This window comes from Mustela putorius, unplaced genomic scaffold (assembly GCF_011764305.1).
Source record: "Mustela putorius furo isolate JIRA1106 unplaced genomic scaffold, ASM1176430v1.1 tig00000788_pilon_pilon_pilon, whole genome shotgun sequence".
In the NCBI taxonomy this organism is placed as follows: Eukaryota; Metazoa; Chordata; class Mammalia; order Carnivora; family Mustelidae; genus Mustela; species Mustela putorius.
Genome location: NW_025421481.1, coordinates 217,673 through 237,828, shown reverse-complemented (window position 1 = coordinate 237,828; position 20,156 = coordinate 217,673). Strand labels below are relative to the sequence as shown.

The following is a 20,156-nucleotide window of genomic DNA, read 5'->3' as shown; positions in this document are numbered from 1 at the left end:
TAACCCTCAATGTGACTATACTTGGAGATGGGATCTTTAAGGTGGTCACTAAGGTTAAATGAGGTCATAAATGTGGGGACCTAATCCTATAGGATTAGTGGTCTTACAAGAAGAGGAAGAGAGAAAGATCTCTTCATCTGTGTAGGCACGCACACCAAGGAAAGGCCACGTGAGGATACAGAGAGAAGGTTGGCCATCTGTAAGCCAGAAGGGTGGTCCTTCCAGGAAGTCAAGTCAACTAGAACTTGATCTTGAACTACTAGCCTCTAGAACTGTGAGAAAATTAAGTTCTGTTCTTTAAACCACCCAATCTCTATTATTTTGTTATGGCAGCCTGAGCTAAGACAATAGTTTTGGTGGTGGGGGAGGGCGGGGTGAAGTTAACTTGTATTGAAAAAAAAATTGTTTACAAAGATGAACTGCAGACAGATTAAACATCTCTGATGGAATGGTCAAAAGTTTAAGCTAATGAAAGAAAAATGAAAACATGTTTTATAACCTTGGGGACAACAGGAAGATTTCTTAAATAAGACCCTCAAAGCACAAACCACAGAGAGGGGGGAAAAAAAAAGAACCCTGAAAGTGACATCCCATCATTTTTACCAAATTCTATTCATTACCAATAAATCACTAGATTTAGCTTATGCTCAAGGAGAGAGAATGGCATAAGTATATGAATACCAGAGGTGTGGTCCCTGGGAGCCATTTTAAAGGCTGCTCAACACAAAACAGAAGTAAGCAATTCCTTAAGGACAAAAAGCAAAAACTAAATAAATAAATGAAAAGGCACTAAACCCCACTAATATAAATTAAAAGAGCAATTATTCATCATTTTAACTTCACATTTGGCTAAACATCTTCTAAAGTAATGACATTCAGTGCAAGTATGGGCTTGCAGAATCTGCTTCCTTCATATATTGGTGGTGGAAGTGCGAACTGTTAAACTTTTGGGGAAAGCAATCCTTCAAAGTCATTAAAATATTAAAGGACCTCACATTGCTCTTCATAACAATCTATTTGATAGAAAGAAAAGTGCCAGTACTTAAGAACATATATGCAGGGATGGTCTATTGTAACATAATTGATGGCAAAAAAATCCAACAACCTAGGAACAACCCAAATCACATTCAAAAGGAGATTGCAGAAATTACAGCACAACCAAACTGAAATGTTCTTATCCAGTTATTAATGTTTGAGCCTAGGGAAAGGTATGGAATCACATATACCAAATCATTAGTATGTTATCACAATAGGATTATAGGAGAGAAAAGAGATAATTAATTTTCATATAATTTGAGTTATACAGCTATACATGTTACCTCATTATTTAACAAAGACAAACATAATTTTTTTGAAAAGATAAAACACTTTCTTACCAGTTGCATTGATTTACACTTCCAGATGAAATAAAACCACATTGGAATTTCTCTTAGAATTGCATTAAGTATGTAAATATTTTCTTCCAAGTCATTTATATATTTTAAAAGCAGACATTCACTCATTTGTTCAATGTATAGTTCCTGAGAATGAAGAGCCCTGGCTCCTGAGAGTAAACCACTTCACTCTGGTAAATCAGTTCTTCTCATGAACAAGAAGGGAGAGAAGTTTTTGCAGGGCGGGGGACATGGGTTTTCTTTACACCCGTCAAACTCAACCAGGGAACCAAGTTTGGAAGATTCCATCTTGAGTGATGAGTGGAGTGCTAAGTTTTTGCCATCCTCAGTGAATATTATTTCTCACAAGTGAACTGTTGATGGAATCAAACAGGAGAGCATGGAAGTCATGTGCTCCCGCAAGGCAAGGACCTGGAGTGAAGGTATTCACGGACAAGATGTATGTTTTGTTAGTTGAGCAGAGAGCCCTTCCCATTACACAGCATGAAGTTATGCAAGGCTGATCCTCTATTGAATGGTATAGCAGACACAACTGGCTACTCATGCCTCTCCTTCTTCCTTGGTAACTGAACTCAGATTTGGTTCATGTACCTGATGTCTGTCTGTTTTAGAGGAAGGTGGGCCCTTCTTTAGCCCCTGGGGAGAATTTTAGTTCATCTTAGCCTCCAGGGTATTTATTTGCCCTTTGTTATTGGTTAAGGGATGGAAAGGTAAATCAGTTACCTGATGGGACAGGAGGAAAAATTATCCAAGAGGCTTCTGAGAAAGTTTTCTTACTCTTAAGAAAGGATGGGGGAAGGGACAGCTTCTCTTTTCTCCTTCCAGTCTTTGAGAAATGTGTGAGGGAAGCTATGGTACTTTGGCAATTATAGCCATTTTGTGATCATGAAGAATAAATGAACTTGTGATCATGTCCTTAGTAGCAGAAGACAAGAAAAGTGGGAAGCTGAGCATAAGTGGAAAGAACCTAGAGCCTGATAACACCTGAACCTCTCGTCTTCTTAATAACCCAGAGGGAGACTATGTGAATTCCTGCGTGATACAACAGGAAGTATGCATCACCACCAATGTGCTATTTTTGCCATAAACTTGAATCTGAATCTGATCATGTCTCTAGACCCAGCTAACAATTTACAGGAACTATAGGGGACAGAAGAACATGGTAAATAACACAGTGGGGATGCAACGAACATATTGCAAAATGTTGGGCACACAACAGGAAAGACAACTTGGCTTTTGGCAACAAATAACTGAGAAGGAATGAAATAGGGAGGGAAAATCTCCAGATTCAAAGAGACTTCAGAGACATAGCAACCAAATGCGTTGTGTGGACCTTCTGTGGATCTTGATTCAAGCAAACCAACTTTTAAAAAATATTATCAGACAGTTGGGCAAATGTGAACAGTGAAATTTGGTTATGGAATTATTGTTGATAGAGGTGTGATAATGGTAATATGATAGTGATTTTGTAAAAAAAAAAAAAACCTTTCACTTTAGATTTTGCATTTTGCATTTTCTGGCTATAGAAGACCGTTGTGAACAGAAATTAATTTAACCTTCAGGTGCTTCCTGAGTGAGCTGGGGGAGTCCCCTCCTTCCATGGCTATCCAAGGTACCCCTCTTGTACAGTACTTATCCAGCTGTTTTATAGTTTTTCTTGACCTTCTCCTTCACTGAGCCACGACTTAAGGTAAACACAGTCATATCAGATTATTTACACTCAGAACTCACAGAGGTACATAGAGGGTGCTCAGGCCATGTTTATTATTATTATTCAATTATTATTGAAATAATTACTTAGCTAATTAGCAAATGAACCATTAACAAACATAAGGTTGGGGCGCATGTCTTTACTATAATATAAGATCCATGAAGGAAAGATTGCTGTCGTTTCTTTGTTTATTGCTCTTAGTTTCTTTGTTTATTTTCAGCTCGGCCAATAGAATGTAAACTCCAGGAGGTGGAGGGGGGAGGAGGACACTTGACTATCCTGTTCACCTCTGCACCTCTACCTTGAGCAAAGCCTGGCACATGGCTTGTTGTTCAGTATTGGAGGAAAGAAAAGGAAAGAGAGAGAAAGAGGGAGGGAGGAAGGAAAGGAAAAGGTCTTATTCTGTACAGGTTTCTCTACGGAAGGTGATCTCGGCTTAGACCCAACCATAATGCAATTCTAAGCTATAGATGTATACAATGTGTACATATTTGGGAGATTTTTAAAGACGAGATATTTTTCCATAGATTTCATTTTTAGAATCAGTTGAACAGAGCTCTGATTTTCACTTAGAATAACTAAGAACCTTTCAGTACTATGCGAAGTGCAAATCTTGTGTCCAGCGACTTTGTTGCACAAGGAAATCCACCTGTGCTCTTGTGGGTCTGTGTCACCTGCTTCCAGTCAGGCCAGGGGATGGGTTGTTCATGGTGGCCAATAAATGCTGTCCAGAGATAAAGATGAGAGCAGTGAGCAAGAAGGAAAGGTCCCAGCCCTCCTGAAGCTTGCATTCTGACGTGGAGAGACATACAACGAACAAGGAAACAAATAATTTTAGATGGTGGTAAGCTGTGTAGACAAAACAAAGCATCAGACAAGCAAACGATCCCAAGACTTTAGGATTAGCAAGTACAGGGCACCACGGAGAGTGCAGCAGTGGTGGCAGAACATACCAGATGACGGAAAGGGAGGAGTCTTGCACCTTCCCCTTGTGTGTGGCTCATGCATCCATTCTGAGGGTTCTAGCAGCCTCCCAGGGCTATACAAGCGGTTCTAACCCCATGCTTTTGTGGGACTGCCTCCTAGTGGGCCACTGGGAAGTTTTATGAGCTCTTCAAGTCACCCAGCTCCTAGACTGACTAGTGGTGGGCACATAGTAGGTGCCAAATCTCTAATCCTGCCATTCCCACCACCTCCCCCTGACCCTCCCCCCTACCGATGATTTCAGGGAAGGGTATAAATAGGCCAAGTCAGAAAATTGGACATCCGTCTTCTGTGTCCCTCACTGGTCACACCCAGGCACCAGCAAAGCTGGTGGATGAGTCACCTCTCCCTGCCCCCACTGTCAAGTCTCTATTCCAGACCACCATGATCTTTTTCCCAATGACCTCCACCTCTAGGAACACCATGTGGGCACACCATGACCACACTGGCATCTCCAAAACACAAATCAAGTCCTGTATGCTCAGAACACTTTCAGGATAAATTTCTTAGCCTGACCCTCCCGATCTGATCCTCACCTACCTCCCCAAGAAATTGCCAGTTACTCCTTGCCTCCCATTGCGTGTGTAGCCATGCCAGGCTCAAGTTCTCAAGCATACTGCATAGGCCCTCCTCATGTCCTTACAGCTGTTGGCAACACCCTCCACCCCTTTGCCTGCTGCGTTTGGCCCCTGGCTTAGTCATGACTTCCGCTTCCTCGAGGGGCCTGCCTCAACACCACAGACTCTGAGCCTCCCAGACTCAGTTTCCCCTCTCCTCCCTTGGTCCCCCTCACACCCACACACTCCCTTCTGCAGGCCTTGCTATATTTGCTTTAGATTTCAAGCTCTGGAGACTCAGCGCTGCATTGTTTGTGATTCTATCCAAGGGAAAGACAGCCACGCTGAATCCCAATTGTCCTCCTCTGAAAAGTGGAGACGAAAACAATATTTAATGTTAGTTGTATTGTATGGGTTAAATGAGATAATGTGTGGAAAGGCCTACCACAGTGGAGGCACAACCCACGCATGAAGAGTACATGGTAGCTATTCCTCTTATGTTACTGAACCTGAACAAGCTTTTTATTGAGGTTTGAAATACATTCAGAAAAAAATGCATAAAATCCGAAGTGTACACAGCTCAGTGAATTTCCACCAAGGAACACACCCTTGTTACCAGCCCCTAGGATAGCACTGTTTTTAAACTCAAATGTTATCACCTCAGAGAGGTCCTCCCTGGTCCTACCTGCTACATAGCACTCCTCACTGGACAACCTCTATCATCTAATGATCTATTTTAGCTATTAGCTATTTCCCTTCCTTCCAGTGTAAGTTCCAGGAAGGCAGGGATTTTTTTAAAAGTCTTCTTTCTTCACTGCTGCATCCCCAGCTCCTAGACTGACTAGTGGTGGGCACATAGTAGGTGCACAATAAAAATTTGCCAAGGAATGAATGATGCCTGCTTATTTGCATTTCTTTCAGCTCCCGGGTGCTGCAGCACTGTCAGTGGGGAGCGCTAGTGCCATTCCAGGTTAGACAGCACAGGGCAGGATCCCCCGAGCACCAGCCCAGCCCGACCCACCTGAGACTTCTTTCTCTTCACTTTCCTCGCCAGTCAGGCCCACTCCACCTCACCCCACCTCCATTTTCCGTGTATAATTAAAATAATATTAACAACACACCATCTTGCCCCCCACCCTCACCCCCCGCAGCATCCCTTTAGAATTGTCCCGTGGACCCCCAACTCTCCGGGTGGTGGCAGCTCCGGCTGCCCTCTGCAAGCACCTGATCGAGCTCCTGGCCAGTCTTCCACCTCCCGTTGGGCCTGCAGGCGGCCGAAGGTGGGCTTTTATCATTCGTCCCACTCCGCTCAAGGAGAAATCCGTGAGGTAGACCCAGACGCTCAGATCCCTGGACTCCGAATCCCGCTGTCTTCACCGCCAGGCACACCACGACGACGTGCGACAATCGCCTTCGGTCGCCACAGGTTGTCATCGGTTTTCCGGTCGTCAACCGTCGCAGCTGGAAAGAACGCCTGGCTCGGTTCTGGGCCTTGGGCTTGCTTGCGGCTGTGAACAAAGTTTCCGCAGAAACGAACGGGTATTGAAGGCGGCAGCGGACCGAGTCAGAGGGGACCCGCACAGAGAGGCTCAGCCACTCCCAGGAGGCAGCCCTTAGCGGAGCCCCGGGTGGTGGGAAGGAGCGGGCCACAGGGCGACATGCTGTTGGGGGGCGGGGGGGGGGAAAGAGCAAGTAAATGCTCGACTCCTGCCACATCCACTGCCTCATTGGTTCTTCCCCTAAATTGGAGAGCGGACATCTTTGCCCCTTCCTTTAGACAAGGAAGCCGAGACCCAGAAAGATGAAGGCATTTATCGAGTCGGAATTCGAACCCAGTGCTCTGAAATATGCCAAACCCGGGCTCTGTCCAGCCCTCGTTCGGCGCCGCCGCCTCCTCCCTCCCGCACCGTGACCTTAACTCGGCACGTGCTGGCCCCTTGCGCCTCCCCCCACATTGCCCCACTTAGCCCTTCCTGGAGGACAGACTGGGGGGCTTTGCGAGGGACCGCGGCAAGACGCACCCAGCTTGGGGTCCTGGGTTAGAGACCCCCCTCGCCAGGCGTTAGGGACCCCGCCCGCGCGCCCCGCCCCTTCCGCGGCCGGGCCGGCGCTGCCTCTGTCCATGGTCAAAGCACCCGGGGTAATCCGCCTTTCTCTTCCGCCTGCAGAGCCCCATTCATATTCTAATCACAGCGCTGCCGGCCCGCGAACGGCCACTTTATCGGGGCCCTCAGAGACGCAGCCGTCCCCCCCCCCCGACTTCCACTTCCAGACCCCCAGCTCCTCGCCCCCCTCTTTCTGCACTTTAAACTCAGCCGGGGAGGGGGTCCCTGGGAAAACCGCGTCTCCACTTGGACGCCGGGCTTCTCACAAACTTCGCGGCTGGCTGGGGGGCGGGGGAGAGGGCGGGGGGAGGGAGGGAGGGAGGGTCTGGGACACAGACAGACTGACAGAGTTACGGGAAGAGGCGGGGAGGGGGGTGTCAGAGAGACCAAGGGGGATAGAGACAGAGGAGCAGAGTCTTAGGGAGAGACAAAGAGACGTGGGGGCAGGGGCTGGACAGAAACACTGGCAGCCAAAACAGGAGAAATAGAGGGACACAGAGGACGAGAGAAGGACAGAGTGAGAGGCAGAGACTGGGAGACAGGCAGAGAGCGAGAGCGAGGCAGGGAAAGGGGAGAGACTCGGTGAAGGAGATGGATAAACCCAGGGAAAGACAGAAAGTTCTGGAGGAGACGAGTCCGCCCCTCACACCCTCCCCGCCAGGCGGCCTCCTCGCTGCCCAGGGTGGGGGCTGGGGTCTTAGGGCTGCCGTTCTCTCCCCCACCTTTCACCCTCCGCGCCCTCTACTCCTCCACGCGTGTCCGCGGATCCGCGTGTAAGGCAGTCGAAGCATACCTCCTCCCCATTCCCAGGCCCCCCACTCAAAACCTGACCCGGGACCAGACCGGGAGGGGGGCACAGAGGAGAGGGAAAGGAGCCCACTCGTGGCCGCGTAGGCGACTCCCCAGGCTCCCCGGAGTCCCCTGCCACCCCCCACCGCCCCGCCTGGCCCGATCGGGGGAGGGGTGGGGAGGGAGGAGGGGGCCACATCTAAGCCAATTTTGATTTCGCCTATAATGAGTGCCGGGCGAAGGCTGGAGAAGGCCTCTGGAACTTTAAATAAGAAAAACGTTGCTAATGCTATAATAGAAGGGGGAAGTCGGAGGGCTGGGATTGCGTCGCTCTGAGCCCCCCTTTTCGGAGGCGGCTTTTCTTATTCAAAACAGGCCCACAATGGGCTTCACAGTGCGCCTCGCCACGGCCCCATCTGACGAGCGGCCATTCATCAGGCCGGCTGGCCTATCAATGACATTGCTCCCATCGGGGCTCCTATAAAATGATGCTTTTTCCCATGAAACATCCGCAAACATTTTGACGGGTTTGGCTTTGCCCGGCTGGATTACTGAGTGTCCCCTCGCTCACTCGCTCTTTCTCTCTCCCCCTTCTCTGGGCTCTCTCCCTTCTCCCTCTCTCTCCTCTTTCTTCTTTCTCTTTTCTTTCTTCTTTCTCTTTCTTTTCCTTTCCTCCTCTATCCTTTTGCCCTTGCACTCTCGACGTCTCTTTTTCTTTCAGACTCCTTTCCTCCCTGGGCATCTCTAGCACAGGGGATCCCCAAACATCAGGACTTTTGGGGGGCGCCCGTGCTGTCCATGGGAAGAGCATGCATTGTGGGTTACTGGAGGAACCCGACATGGATTCCACAGGTCAGTCCTACTGGTGGGGGGTGGCGGGGGGAGACATTGGGAGGGAAAGAAAGGGGAGAAGGGGAACTTCAGAAAGAGTTGCAAAAAGTTCAGAAGGGTCAACTTGACAGTGGAACCCTAGGAAATAGCGGAGAGCGTGCACAAGTTTTCAATCCATCGCAATGTGTGATGTAAGTGGATGCGTGGAGTGTGTGTGTGAGCGTGTGATTGTGTGTGTAAATGTGTGTGTGTGCGCGCGCGCGCTCTGACGAGCGCGCTTTTGCTTGTCCTGAACACAAAGTTACGTAAAGATTCTCTGGCTCGCGGCGAGCTCGAGGTGCCGCTCGCAGAAACTTTGCGAGCCGACCGCCCCCTTCTCGGGCCCGGCTCCTCCCCCGGGTTTGGGGGCCCCGGAATAGCGGTGCGCTCTGAGGCTGGTGGCTAGGGCCAGGAAGCCGAGCGGAACTCCCCAGAGGCGGGGGAGGGCGAGGGCTTCGCACAGCGCCTGGGAGGTGGGGACGGAGGCTCCGACTGGTGGAGACGCGCAGCTGGAGGGAGTGGCGGCGGCGAACACGGTGGTCCTGAGGAATCCGCGCCGGGTCGGAGGTGGGAGCCCCCGGCCGTCCGAGGCGGGGTGTAACCTCCTTGCCCCGAACGGCCTTCCGACGACGCGCTCCGCTGCGGGGCTGTAACTCCGCTGGAGGAAGGGCCGGACGCAGTGCGGCCGACAAGGCCTGGCGTCAGGGTCTGCAAAACTCCTCGGCACTTTGGAAGGCTGTGGGCGTCAGGTTTTGGGGTGGCGGCGGTGCATAACAACTGAGGAAGGAAACCAAGGAATCTCTTACAAGAAAAAGCCCGGCGTCTTGTTTCTCCAGTGGAGTTTTCTCCACCTTCCTTTTCTAGCACTTAGGAGGAGCCGCCAAACTTCTAGATCTAAGCTATGTACCCTAGGCTCGTTCCAGGTGGAAGAAGTTCCCTAGAAGCGCCCCCCCCCCTTCTCCAACCACAGTCCCTAACCACTCGGATGCAGCCTTCGGGATTCTTGGGGAGATAGGGTCGGGGAGAGGCAGGAGCCGGGTAGTGAGCGCAGCCTGGGCCGAGGCCGCAGCTTGACGAGATCCTGGGGCTGAGGTCTAGGAGCAGAAGGGAGCAACAAGTGCCTTCTAGCCGCTGCCATCTCTCGCGTCCCTTCCCCGAGCAAATAAACGACCACCACCAAAATGTTTCTTCACCACCCCCCGAAACAAGCTGGAAATAGATGGGGGTGGGGGTAGAGGTCATCTGGGCATCGCCCCAGATGGTCTTTCATCAGTCCGCGCAGAGATTTCCAGCCTCTGCGGGCTTCTGCCGAGGCCCTGGTGGCCAGGACACCCATCCCCTCGGGCGGGGGGGATCTTTGGTTTTCCTGGGTAGTTGCCTATCTCTGATCCCGAGAGTCAAGTCCCTCTCCCACTTAGTGTGGGCCGCCTCGGAGAAGGGAAAGGCTGAGCCCCGCAGTCTTCCTTACTGTATAAACCGAGGCAAGGAGAGGGGTCGCCTGCTTCGCGTTCCAGCCTGCAGGTACCCGGCGGGCCCCGCTGGGGTGCTCTCTGCTGGCGGCAAAAAAGGTACCACAAAAAAAAAGCAAGCCCAGCCCTCTGTATTTTTATGTAGAGCGCTTGCATCAGCACGCACCCCAAGCACCCCAAATTTAGAAGCAAATATCCTTGAATAAAATTAAACCCATGTCTGCATTGTTTGCAGCCAAGTATTCACAAGGGGAGCCATGTATGGACTTGGGGTTTCCCCACACCCCACACCAGCCAAGCCCCAGTTTGGGGTTTTAAGTGCCCTCTCCACTAGATGGGACCTCCTTGTGCGTTCTAGAGGCGGCTTATGGGGCGTGAAAACGTTTTGTTTCTTGTCCTCGATATAGCTGGTGGCCGTGGGGGCATCTGGTCACTTTTACCCCAACCGCAAACACCCCCACACGGGATCTAAAACAGAAATCTTTTCCACAGCCACTCCCCTCTCTTTTCCGAAAATCGGAGACATCCTCAGATCGTCATGCTGAAATCAAAATAAAAGTTTTGGGCAATGACAGGGTGAAGAAATGACACGGGGAGCACCAACTGACATTTCACAGTCGCAAACCCGACGACTAGGAAAGTGCAGCTCCGCGCGGTCCGGTCCAGGAGCCTCCCCGCACCTCCCTTTCCGAGAACTTAATCCAATTAGCTTTTCTTCAGAGTTTCCCTTGTTATGTAAAGGTCCTTTCTCCCGGCTCGCCGAGACTAGCGCTCCGAGGAGCAGTTCGATTCTGCTCCTTTTCCAGCAGATTGCGTGCGACCGGAACCACGAGTGTGATGCTCACTGTTTCATCCTCAAAGGGCTCGAGCAACGGATTCGCAGCAAGTGCTGGAGCCAGGCCTCCGATCCCGACTCTTAAAAGGAAAATCCCCGCAAAGTGCCTCGGGCCCGGGAGAACCGTTTTGCAGGGGCCGGGGCTCTAGTGGTCTGCCTCGGGGCCACTTCAGCGTGACCTGAGGAAACGCGCCCCTTTGTTCCGCTCACCGAGTCGGTAATATATTCCCCCAGTTTTCCCCCAAATACTCATCAAGTGCGGGGCTAAGACAATGGCCCCGTCGGGGGAGGCCCGGGAGCCGGCGCGCGCGCCTCAAAGGGCCCTCCGCGCGCTCGCGGCGGAGCGCGACAAAGCCGAGCCCCTTTCCCAGGAGACCCGCGGCGCAGACGAGCTCCGGCGGAGGGCGAAGGCCGCAGGCGCGCGCGTGGGGCCGTCGACGCGCCGCCCCGCCGGTGCGCGGTTTGCGGTTGGGGCGTGCGCACGCCGCTCCCGGCCTGCGCGTCGGCCCCACGCGGCCGCCCCACGCCGCTCGCCCGCCGGCACCCGGCCGCCCGGCCCGCCTTCGCCTCGAGAGCCGACCGCGGCGGCCACGCGAGCCTGGCCCTGTGGGTCCGAGCCGGGCCGCCCTGTCCAGGCGAGCGTTGCTCGGTGACTCAAGCCGAAAATTCGAGAACGAGGGAGAAAAGCAGGTAGAATTTTAGGCCACGGAGAACTTGTGCCAAGTGGGCCGGGGCGGGGTTGGTCGGCTACGCAACAGAGGGGTCGTTTCTTGTTAAACGGGATGGCACGTTAGAGAGGGGCACTGCCCAGCCCGAATTGGAAATTTCTGCCTCGACCACTTTCTGCCCGGAGGTCCAGAATCCAGAGCTGGGGAGGCCGAAGTACCCCTGGAGCCGGATTTGAGCACCACGGGCCACAGCGGCGGAGAGGCACGGCCTACGGGCCCTGGCTCAGCACAAGGCCTGACCTGGCCCCATGGGCCCCCAGGTGCGGACAGATAGTCAGTGGCCCTGGCTTGGGGACCCCGGGACGGAGAGCGCCCGGGTGGGAACAGGGCCCGGGCCTCCTCCATGCTCTCCTGGCCATGGCCCTAGGCAAGGAGTAGCCTTCTCCCGCGGGGGGGAACCGGTCTGCCGGCTCGAGGGAGCAGAGGGCTGGGGTCTGCCCTTCGCTCCTGCGCCCACATCAGGCTGTCCTCTCCCTCTCCGGGCGTGTGTGTGTGTGTGTGTGTGTGTGTGTGTGGCCGGCGGGTTGGGGGGCATGAGCGCCCCCACCCTCGCCACCTGCCAAGCGCCGGCGTCTGTGAGTTTAGCAGCAGGGTCAAGTGAGAGCCGCGTGGTCCTAGGGTCCCCAGGCCGGTGGCTGCGGCCCTCGCCGACGCGGACGCGGTGCTCAGGACAGGTCCGCGAAGCCCCGCAAGCGACTCCGCGCGGCGGCGGTGACAGCGCGCTTTTCCACCCGGCCTGCAGGATCGGGAGACCCGGAAAAGTTTGTCGGGCCGCGGGGCCGCTAGGCCCTAGGATTGCCTTAGCGGCGCCCTCCCCCCGCCCGGGCGCGTCGCCATGGTGACCGCTGGAAGTTGGTGGTGGAAAACAGACCCGGCGCAAAGCAAAATATTATGAGTGCAGTTGGGGTGACTTCATGGGGGGCGGGGGACCGGAGGGCATGAGCGGGAGCCAGAGGCACAGGCCGACAACAAAGGACCCAGTGCGAGTTGGAGAGAGGAGTTTACTCGGGGCCTTCCCGCTGCTGCGTGAGAGCTGGGCTGACCTGCTCCCCAGAGGCGCCGAGGTCTCTAATTTCCCTCCCGGCAGCTACACCTTTTCTCTGCCCACCTGTGAGCCCTTCCTCCCACACCTCTTCTCCAGGTTCTCCTGCAGCCTCACTCCCCATCCCCAGGTTAGGCGCCAGCTGGGCAGTGCGCCCGCCTCCCACAGGAGCCACAAGCTCATCAACATGAGAGGTTCAGGCTTTTTTCCCCCTCATGCCCTGTAGGTCACCCAGGAGGAATTTCTCGTCACTCCTTCTCAAAATCATTCTTAAAAGGGTGAGGGAATGGGATAAGGCGGGAAAGAGAAGAGGAGGAGGCTCCTGGTCTGAAATCAGAGGGTGGTGGTGCTGGTGTTGGTATGGGAGCAGGGAGATCCTGTCCAGTTTTTTTTTTTTTTTCCCTCCTTTGCACAGTGGGAAAGCTCTGAGTTATAATTCCAACTCAGCCGCTTATAAATGTTACTTTAGGTAAATCTTATAGAGCTTTGTCAGATTTTCATTTGAAAATCTAATAAAACCTTAGGCAGCTTATAGTCTGGGATTTTCTGATAGAGTAGATACAAACTTCTTTATGATAGAATCCAGGAAACCTCTTTACTTGTAGAACCCAGGAAGCAAATAGGAGCCGGTAACCACCATCTGAACTGTGACCCACTGTACAATTAGTGCCTCTCTTCCCACACTAATGATACACTAAAATGTTTCGGTGAGCCAACTACTAGGATTTTAAGAGTCAAGGACCTTGGATAACCACTTTTTAAAGGTCTATAATTTCCTTTCTTAACTATAGCTAAGGTGCATTTCTGAAGACAGGAATTTTATGGGGCTATACCCGCATCAGTTTAGGAAACGCTGAAATGCATCTGGAGGATGAAGCCAGCATCACAGACCCTCATTTGTGTGGGAGACGGATACACACTGGCCAAAGAAGGGAAATGTTGCAATCAAAGGAAAGCCAGACTCCCCTTCTCCCTTGCTTTTAGAAGGGGGAGAGGGTCTTCTCACACAGCCACCCCTCCTGGTGATAATTCGAGCAGAGGAGCCCTTCCCTTCTCCCTGACGCTCTGTTACCTCATTTATAGTTGAATGGACTCAATGTAAAGCGCTAGGGCCCACCTAAAATTTTCCGTATGGTTACCTGCTCGTTTTATGTATGTGGAATCTACCATACTTTGTAAAGCCGTTTTCCAGACATTGATCCTCAAAAGCACCCCAAGAGAGGGATATAATTGTGGCCTGCACCAAGCACAGGGTTTCTCTTCCATTTCTAATGCCGTAAGGTGGTGCTTCTAAGTCAAGTTGACGTGTGTGTGTTTGCCTTGGTGTCTGCACCCAAAAGGCTGAGAAGGCATATAATGGTGAAATCGCAGCATGGGGGCGGGGGTGTCGGACAGGCAGGTCTCCACTTGCACAGGCCCCTGAGGGCCAACCCCATGTGTTCTGCATGTCACTTGGGACTTCCTTCAGCCACCCCTCCAGGGCTCTGCGGGGTGGAAAAGGTGCAGGAAACATCTAATGTTGGTTTTGCCCCTTCCACTCTATTTGAGATATCTGTGCAGTTTTAATTAAGGCTAGGGGAGAGAGAGTGAACTCAAACAGATGATTTGGAAGCATCAGGTAAAAGTAAAAGGAAATAATTCTCGTGAGTTTATTGGAGGTTTTGTTCAGTCTCACTCGCTGAGCACCTGCTGGGTAGCAGGAGGGACAAGGTCACAGTCTCTGCTGTCAAATGCAGTGCATTTGAGAAGGGAAGGCGTGGACACCCTGAGAGCTGTGAGTGGCCAGGGGACATAGGAATAGGTGCTCCTTGGAGCCTGAAGGAAAGGATGTGCTTTCTTGTCGAACCCACTATGGGTCAGCCCCGTCACAGGCACATTTTCACACACGAGTCGAGTAAACCTGACCATAATTCCGCGGCATCCCTTTTGTGGGATGAAAGAGGGTCTAGAACTTGTGTGGGGTCACAGCTCCTATGAGACCAGACTGGGAAAGCCTGCCCCTCGCCACAGCCAGTCCCCCTCCTATGGGTCCCGCTAGAATGCTAGCCTGGCAGGCCTTGGTGACGCCTCTGGCCTTGAGATGGATTTGAATTCCACTTGGAGAGAAGTGGATGAAAGCGGAGAATCATGGAAAGTTTTAGTCTTGGCTCCCAGAGAAAACGTCTCTGAAGGAGTCATGTGACTCTTCATTTGGAGAGGCTTTTAATGGATGGCTGTGATGGAAAGCCATGTATCATTGTGGTTGAATGATGATTTTGGACACATTTTAGCTTGCTTTATTCATTCAAGAAAACTACATGTATCCGGTGTGCCAGGCACTCTCCTGGATGCCAGGCTTACAAAAATGCCAGCAGTGCTCTTCTGAAGCATAAATTCTAGACAGACAAACAAGGTAACATACACAAACACACAAAATAGGTAATTTCAGTGTGTGATAAGCACTCTAAGGAGAAAAACCACTCCCTGGAGTGAAGAAGGTAGAGCATGGTGATCAGAAAGTTTCTACCTTCTGGGTGCCCCATAAAGCTGGATGCCCTTGATCTAGAAGCTTACTTTAATGAGCCCCAGTGTTCTAATGGAACTGATCCAAGCATCTGAAAGGGCCCTTGTATAAAATGTGAAAATGGCCATACGTAACCGTCAGTACATATCTCTACTGTGCTACTAAGCATTTTTATTTAAATGCATTGGCTGGCGAGTGCTCCCAACAACCCTATATATATAGAAGGAACTGTTGTCATTCACGGTGTAAATGGGGAAACCAGCAAGCAAGAGACAAAATTTAAAGCTAGGAGCTGTCAAGTGTTGAGTGAGTTTCTGAGCATCAGAAGCTGGGCTGGTGAGACAGACTGTGATTGCACCGGAAGCAATGTCTGCTGTGTGTGCCTGACTTTCACTGATGCAGCGTGCAAGCGCCGGCTCTAGCTTTGCACTTGGGTGTTTAAACTTTGTTACGTGCCTTTCACGTGCCAGGCATGAACTAAGTGCTTTAAATGCATTATTAGTTGAAAAAAGTAAATGCATTTTTGGCCGCATTTTAAAATATATGTCATGGGTACTATTATGATCTACTCCATTCTATGCAGTGATTTCTGGGGCAAAAAGAGTACCCATGAAGGGAGTAGGTGGCCTAACCTGCGTGTGGTCCTCACTCTTAGTCACAAGGCTATACTGATGACCTTTTCTTCTTGTTCCTCCTCCTCCCGCTCCTCCTTCCCTTCCGTCTCGTGCTCCCCCTTCTCCTCCTCTTCCTTCCTCCCCTCTCCTTCCTCCCCCTCCTTCTGCTAGTGAGGGAGAGGGTTGTGTTGGAAAGGATGTCCAATAAGGCATGTATCATTTTAGTGAAAGCGAAGGACTTGTTATTTTTGTCCCTATATGAAAGTGGCAGTGTCGTCCATTAGACTGGAGGCAAATTTCTTTTAACTATTGTTGGCAAAAATAGGGAGATAAAGCATTCATTTCTTTACTACAGAGGTGAAATGTACTTTAGTCTTTGGGATTCATTTGAACTTAACATTTGCTTTGTCCCTGAGAATGTCACAGCTTCCTTCCTGCTCACATGCCGACGTACCTCCATAAGATTAAACTAAAGAGGGAACAGCCATTAGGTCATGTGTGAATAAACGTAGTCTTCAGGTGACTTATCCAACAGTGTATTGCAGAGAGAAGTCATTCACAGACATGCAGTAACCTGTGACTGGAGGCGAATGTGGTCTGACAATGACAAGAACGTAAGCTTTACCATCACACAGACCAAGGTTTAAGTCTCAGCTCATTTGCTTTCTAGCTGTGTGACCCACGGCAAATGACCCAACTTCCTGAAGCTTTCCGTTTTCTTCTTTGTGAAATCATCTACGCCGTACGTCTCAGGGTTAAGGGAATATAATGAGAAACTTAACACGTGTTAAGTTAAGCCTGGCTTCTAGAAATTGCTCAGTAAGTGGCAGATAGCATTCTTAAAAATATTTATCTGGTCTTCCTACGCCCACTTCTGTGTGTCTAGTTGGGAAAAGGGGATAAGACTCCTGAAACAAACGTGGACTGTTTCAGCATAGCTAGATGTTTTCTGTTACTGTGTAGATACGACCTTGACTCTAATGTCCAGATAAATCACTCTTCTCAAGTTTAGAAGGAGGGATTAATTTCATCCTCGCTTCCCTACCTTTCCATGTAAAAGGCATCTTAAATGCTGCCGTTGGCCACGATTTCATCCTTGTGTTGTCCAGCTTGTTAAAGGAAGTAGGAAATGTGTCTTGGCAGAGAGAACACATGTTCGCTGGAATGTGCACCCTGGAAGGAAGTTCCATGGGGCCCTCAGAGTAGACCTACGTTCTGCCCCCCTGCCGGAGCCCCCCCCCCCACAACTCCCAAGACCCTTCCCATCCTGGAATAGGAAGGCCTACGTTCTCTGTCCCTGCCCCCCACCCCCGTTCTGCTTGTAGGCATCACCGTTTTAAAGACAAACATTTTGGGGTCCTGAGTGGCTCAGTGGGTTAAAGCCTCTGCCTTTGGCTCAGGTCATGATCCCGGGGTTCTGGGATTAAGCCCCACAATGGGCTCTCTGCTCAGCGGGGAGCCTGCTTCCTCCAATCTCTCTCTCTCTCTCTGCTTGCCTCTCTGCCTACTTGTGATCTCTGTCAAATAAATAAATAAAAATCTTTTTAAAAACCCCACAAAAATTATAAAAAAAAAATAAAGACAACCATTTTACACTTGATCTTCAGGAAGTGGTAAATTCTGTTTCAAACGAGCCAGTCTCTGAAACTCAGTTGAACAAGATACACAGAAAGAGTTTCCTCCTTTTGCCTTTCTTGCATACTTTTTTCATGCAAGGGGCAAAATGTTTGCCTGTCTGTCTCTGCCTTTATCGTGAGTTTTTAAAATCTATGTTGTGATTTGTAAATTTTCTGAAATGTGAACCACTTTTTTTAAAGGGAAAGCGAGAGATCATAAAAGGCAGAAAAGAATGAAACTCGGCCACTAGGTGTTCAGTTGACTATGACCCAGACATAGGTGAACAGGACTGGATTGCCAGCAGACTTACCAGTCTTACCAGCAGACTATCTGGTTTTTGTTTGTTGTGTTAGATCGGATCCTTAGAGCAGAGTAACTTCCAAATATGTATGTAGTTTCCACTTTTGAGGGTGCTTAATCCCCAGTGAAACATAAAAGTGTGATCTGCCCCTGAGCAATCAATAATTATCAGTAGACAGATGAACCTGGGCGTGGTGGGTTTTCATCTCCATTAGGGTCTTGTTTAATTTAGAGGGATAACAAGAAAAGCCTTTGAAAGGGCTGCAGCTCAGGGAAGGTCTGTTCGCACTTTGTGTCCTGTGTGCTTTCGTTGTGCTAAACGTCAGTGTTGTTCAGACGCAGCCTAAATGGGTTGGACGAACGTGGCAGATTTTTATTTTTATTTATTCTGAAGCGGAGAACCACCGCTTCAGAAGCGCTGATCCCCTGACTCCGTCTTGTTGGCGAAAGTGCATCCCCTCGACACAAGTGAACTCCTCTTGAACTAGATTTTAAATGGTCATTTGAAGAATCTGGAGAGTGACGAGCGATTGCTGATTTACACCAGCAGCATCTAATTTTTGAGGCGTGGATGCGTTTCGTGAAGAAAATTACGGCAGCGTGGTTTTTTTGCTTTTGTTTTTGTTTTTAAACATTTTATTTATTTATTTGACAGAGAGAGACAGTGAGAGAGGGAGCACAAGTAAGGGGAGTGGGAGAGGGAGAAGCAGGCTCTCTGTTGAGCAGGGAGCCCAATGTGGAGCTGGATCCCAGGACCCCGGGATCATGACCTGAGCCGAAGGCAGACGCCTAACAACTGAGCCACCCAGGTGCCCCTCGTTTGTTTTGAACCTTGTGATGGCTGCGAAATCATTTCCTGCTATTATTAGACTTTTAAAGAAAGAGGTATTTCTTGGAACGTTACAGTTATTGAACGTATGATTTTTAAAAGATGAGCACGGGCAATTTTTTTGAGTCCCACGTCCTCTTTTTCAGAATGATTAGGCTAGGTTTGGGGTGTTCATGGGGGACGTAATGGATTTCTAATTTGTGTCCTGATTCCAAAGGCTCATGGGTAGGCTGGGATCTTAGTGAAGTTTTTAGGATTTTATAAAGTTCCAGAATTGAGACCAGGGCACACTCCCAAACTTAATTATGATGTGATATCAATAACTTTAAATATTTTGTCATGTTTTCTTGGCAGGGTTCCATTCCACTGCTGATAATAAGTGTAGAGTGGGGGAGGAATTGGGAATTAGTATGTGTCCATTTTTTGTTCCATCCAAAAGAAAACCAAAGAGTTTTGTGTCATCCTTCTGTGACTACGAAAATGATCTCTGTTTCTAGGAGTTTAATTTCTTCTACTTGATGATCCTTTTATGAAAGAGAAGTAGATTCTCTATAAGAGCATTATTTGACCTCATACAAAATAAATAATGCTGGCTGAGAAAGCCCTGGGAGTCTACATGGAAGAGAGATCCCAGAGGGCTAGAGGCCCTCAGTTAAATCGTTGAAACTCTCAAGCATTGGAAAGAAGATTGAGCGGTTATTGTGAGAGAGGTTATGGTCCCCCACGAACTTTTACTTTCAATGCAGTGGGCAGAGTTTTTGAGGTTGCTGTGGTTTGGGTAGAATAGGGGAACTTTTCAGAAATGCCAGGCCTTTAGGAAAAAAAACCCAAAACAACAACACAGCTTTTCTCCTAATCAAGGCTCTGTTTTCAAGTTTGAAAACTTTGCTGTGATTAGAAGAATGAATTATTTCTCTGCTTCACTGGGGTTTCCTCAGGGTGCCCAGGTGGTAGGGCACCCTCGGCTACCCCACTGGGCACAGCCGAGGTGGTGCTGGGAGCAGGGAGAGCTGCCCACCCAGACTCACACCCCACGACAGGTGCAAGCCTCACCTGGAGCCCTGCCGAGAAAGCTTGAAGCGGGGCCCAGAGGGCTGCAGAGGGATCCAAGAGAAGAGCAACCTAGAAAAGGGACTTCCTGTGGGTCTGGGTTTTGTGCAAAGGTTTTCATGATCTCGAGAGATTAGAAAACAAACAAGCAGTCCCATGAAAGTTGTATGATTATAGATAGTACCTGGAGACTATCCGTTGACACATAGATCATTTTTGAGAAGCAAAGAATGGGAGGAAGAAGGAAACGACATTGAAATCACTTTGGGTAATTGACGTCAGGCTGACTGAGTGAGTTATTTTCAAACTGGTTATTTACTTTCTTAATAAAATGATCCCTTTCTTTGAAACTGGGTAGCAGATTAATAAACTGTACCATGTCTTCCAGGCTCTGTGCTAACTGCTCATGCGTGCTACCTCGTTTCATTCTTGTTCTGGGCCTTGGGTATCATTGTCCCCGTTTTGCAAGCGAGGAAGCTGAGATTCAGAGAGCCAAGTTACCGTGCCCAGGCCAAATATATGATGTCAAATTCGGTTTGGAACACAGATTATTCTGATTTTGAAACCAGGCTGCCTCCTTGCCTCCCCAAACCTAGAGTTAGAAGGAAAACCCAAGAGAGGTCCATGCTAGTTCACCTCCCCTACTTCCTACCTAAAGAAGTTCAGGAGGTCAAGTCATCCCTGATCCTTGATGGTGGGGAAGGTGGGGGAAGGCAGCTCACACTGCGGTTCTTGGGAGCTCAGTGTCCCGGGGGCAGC

The 20,156-nt window shown here is 50.0% G+C and overlaps 1 protein-coding gene and 1 long non-coding RNA gene across 4 annotated transcripts in view; one reads left to right on the top strand and one right to left on the bottom strand.

The window, feature by feature from the left end:
- Window positions 1-2,438: 2,438 nt before the first annotated feature.
- Window positions 2,439-6,722, bottom strand: LOC123393281. The gene is made up of 3 exons (XR_006608027.1): window positions 6,668-6,722; window positions 5,871-6,154; window positions 2,439-3,829 (listed from the first exon to the last, which is right to left on the bottom strand). It is a non-coding gene; the product is annotated as an uncharacterized LOC123393281 (long non-coding RNA).
- Window positions 6,723-7,956: 1,234 nt separating this feature from the next.
- RFX4 (regulatory factor X4) overlaps window positions 7,957-20,156 on the top strand; it is a 156,603-nt gene continuing 144,403 nt past the window's right edge. Inside the window, exon 1 of one of the 3 annotated variants that reach the window (XM_045084750.1) lies at window positions 7,957-8,392. In XM_045084750.1, coding sequence (XP_044940685.1) covers window positions 8,350-8,392 — 43 coding nt within the window. In that variant the 5' untranslated portion in view covers window positions 7,957-8,349. Of the gene's footprint in view, window positions 8,393-11,492; window positions 11,703-20,156 lie in introns of those variants that run through there. The other 2 variants (XM_004743066.2, XM_013051553.1) reach the window with 2 other exon arrangements.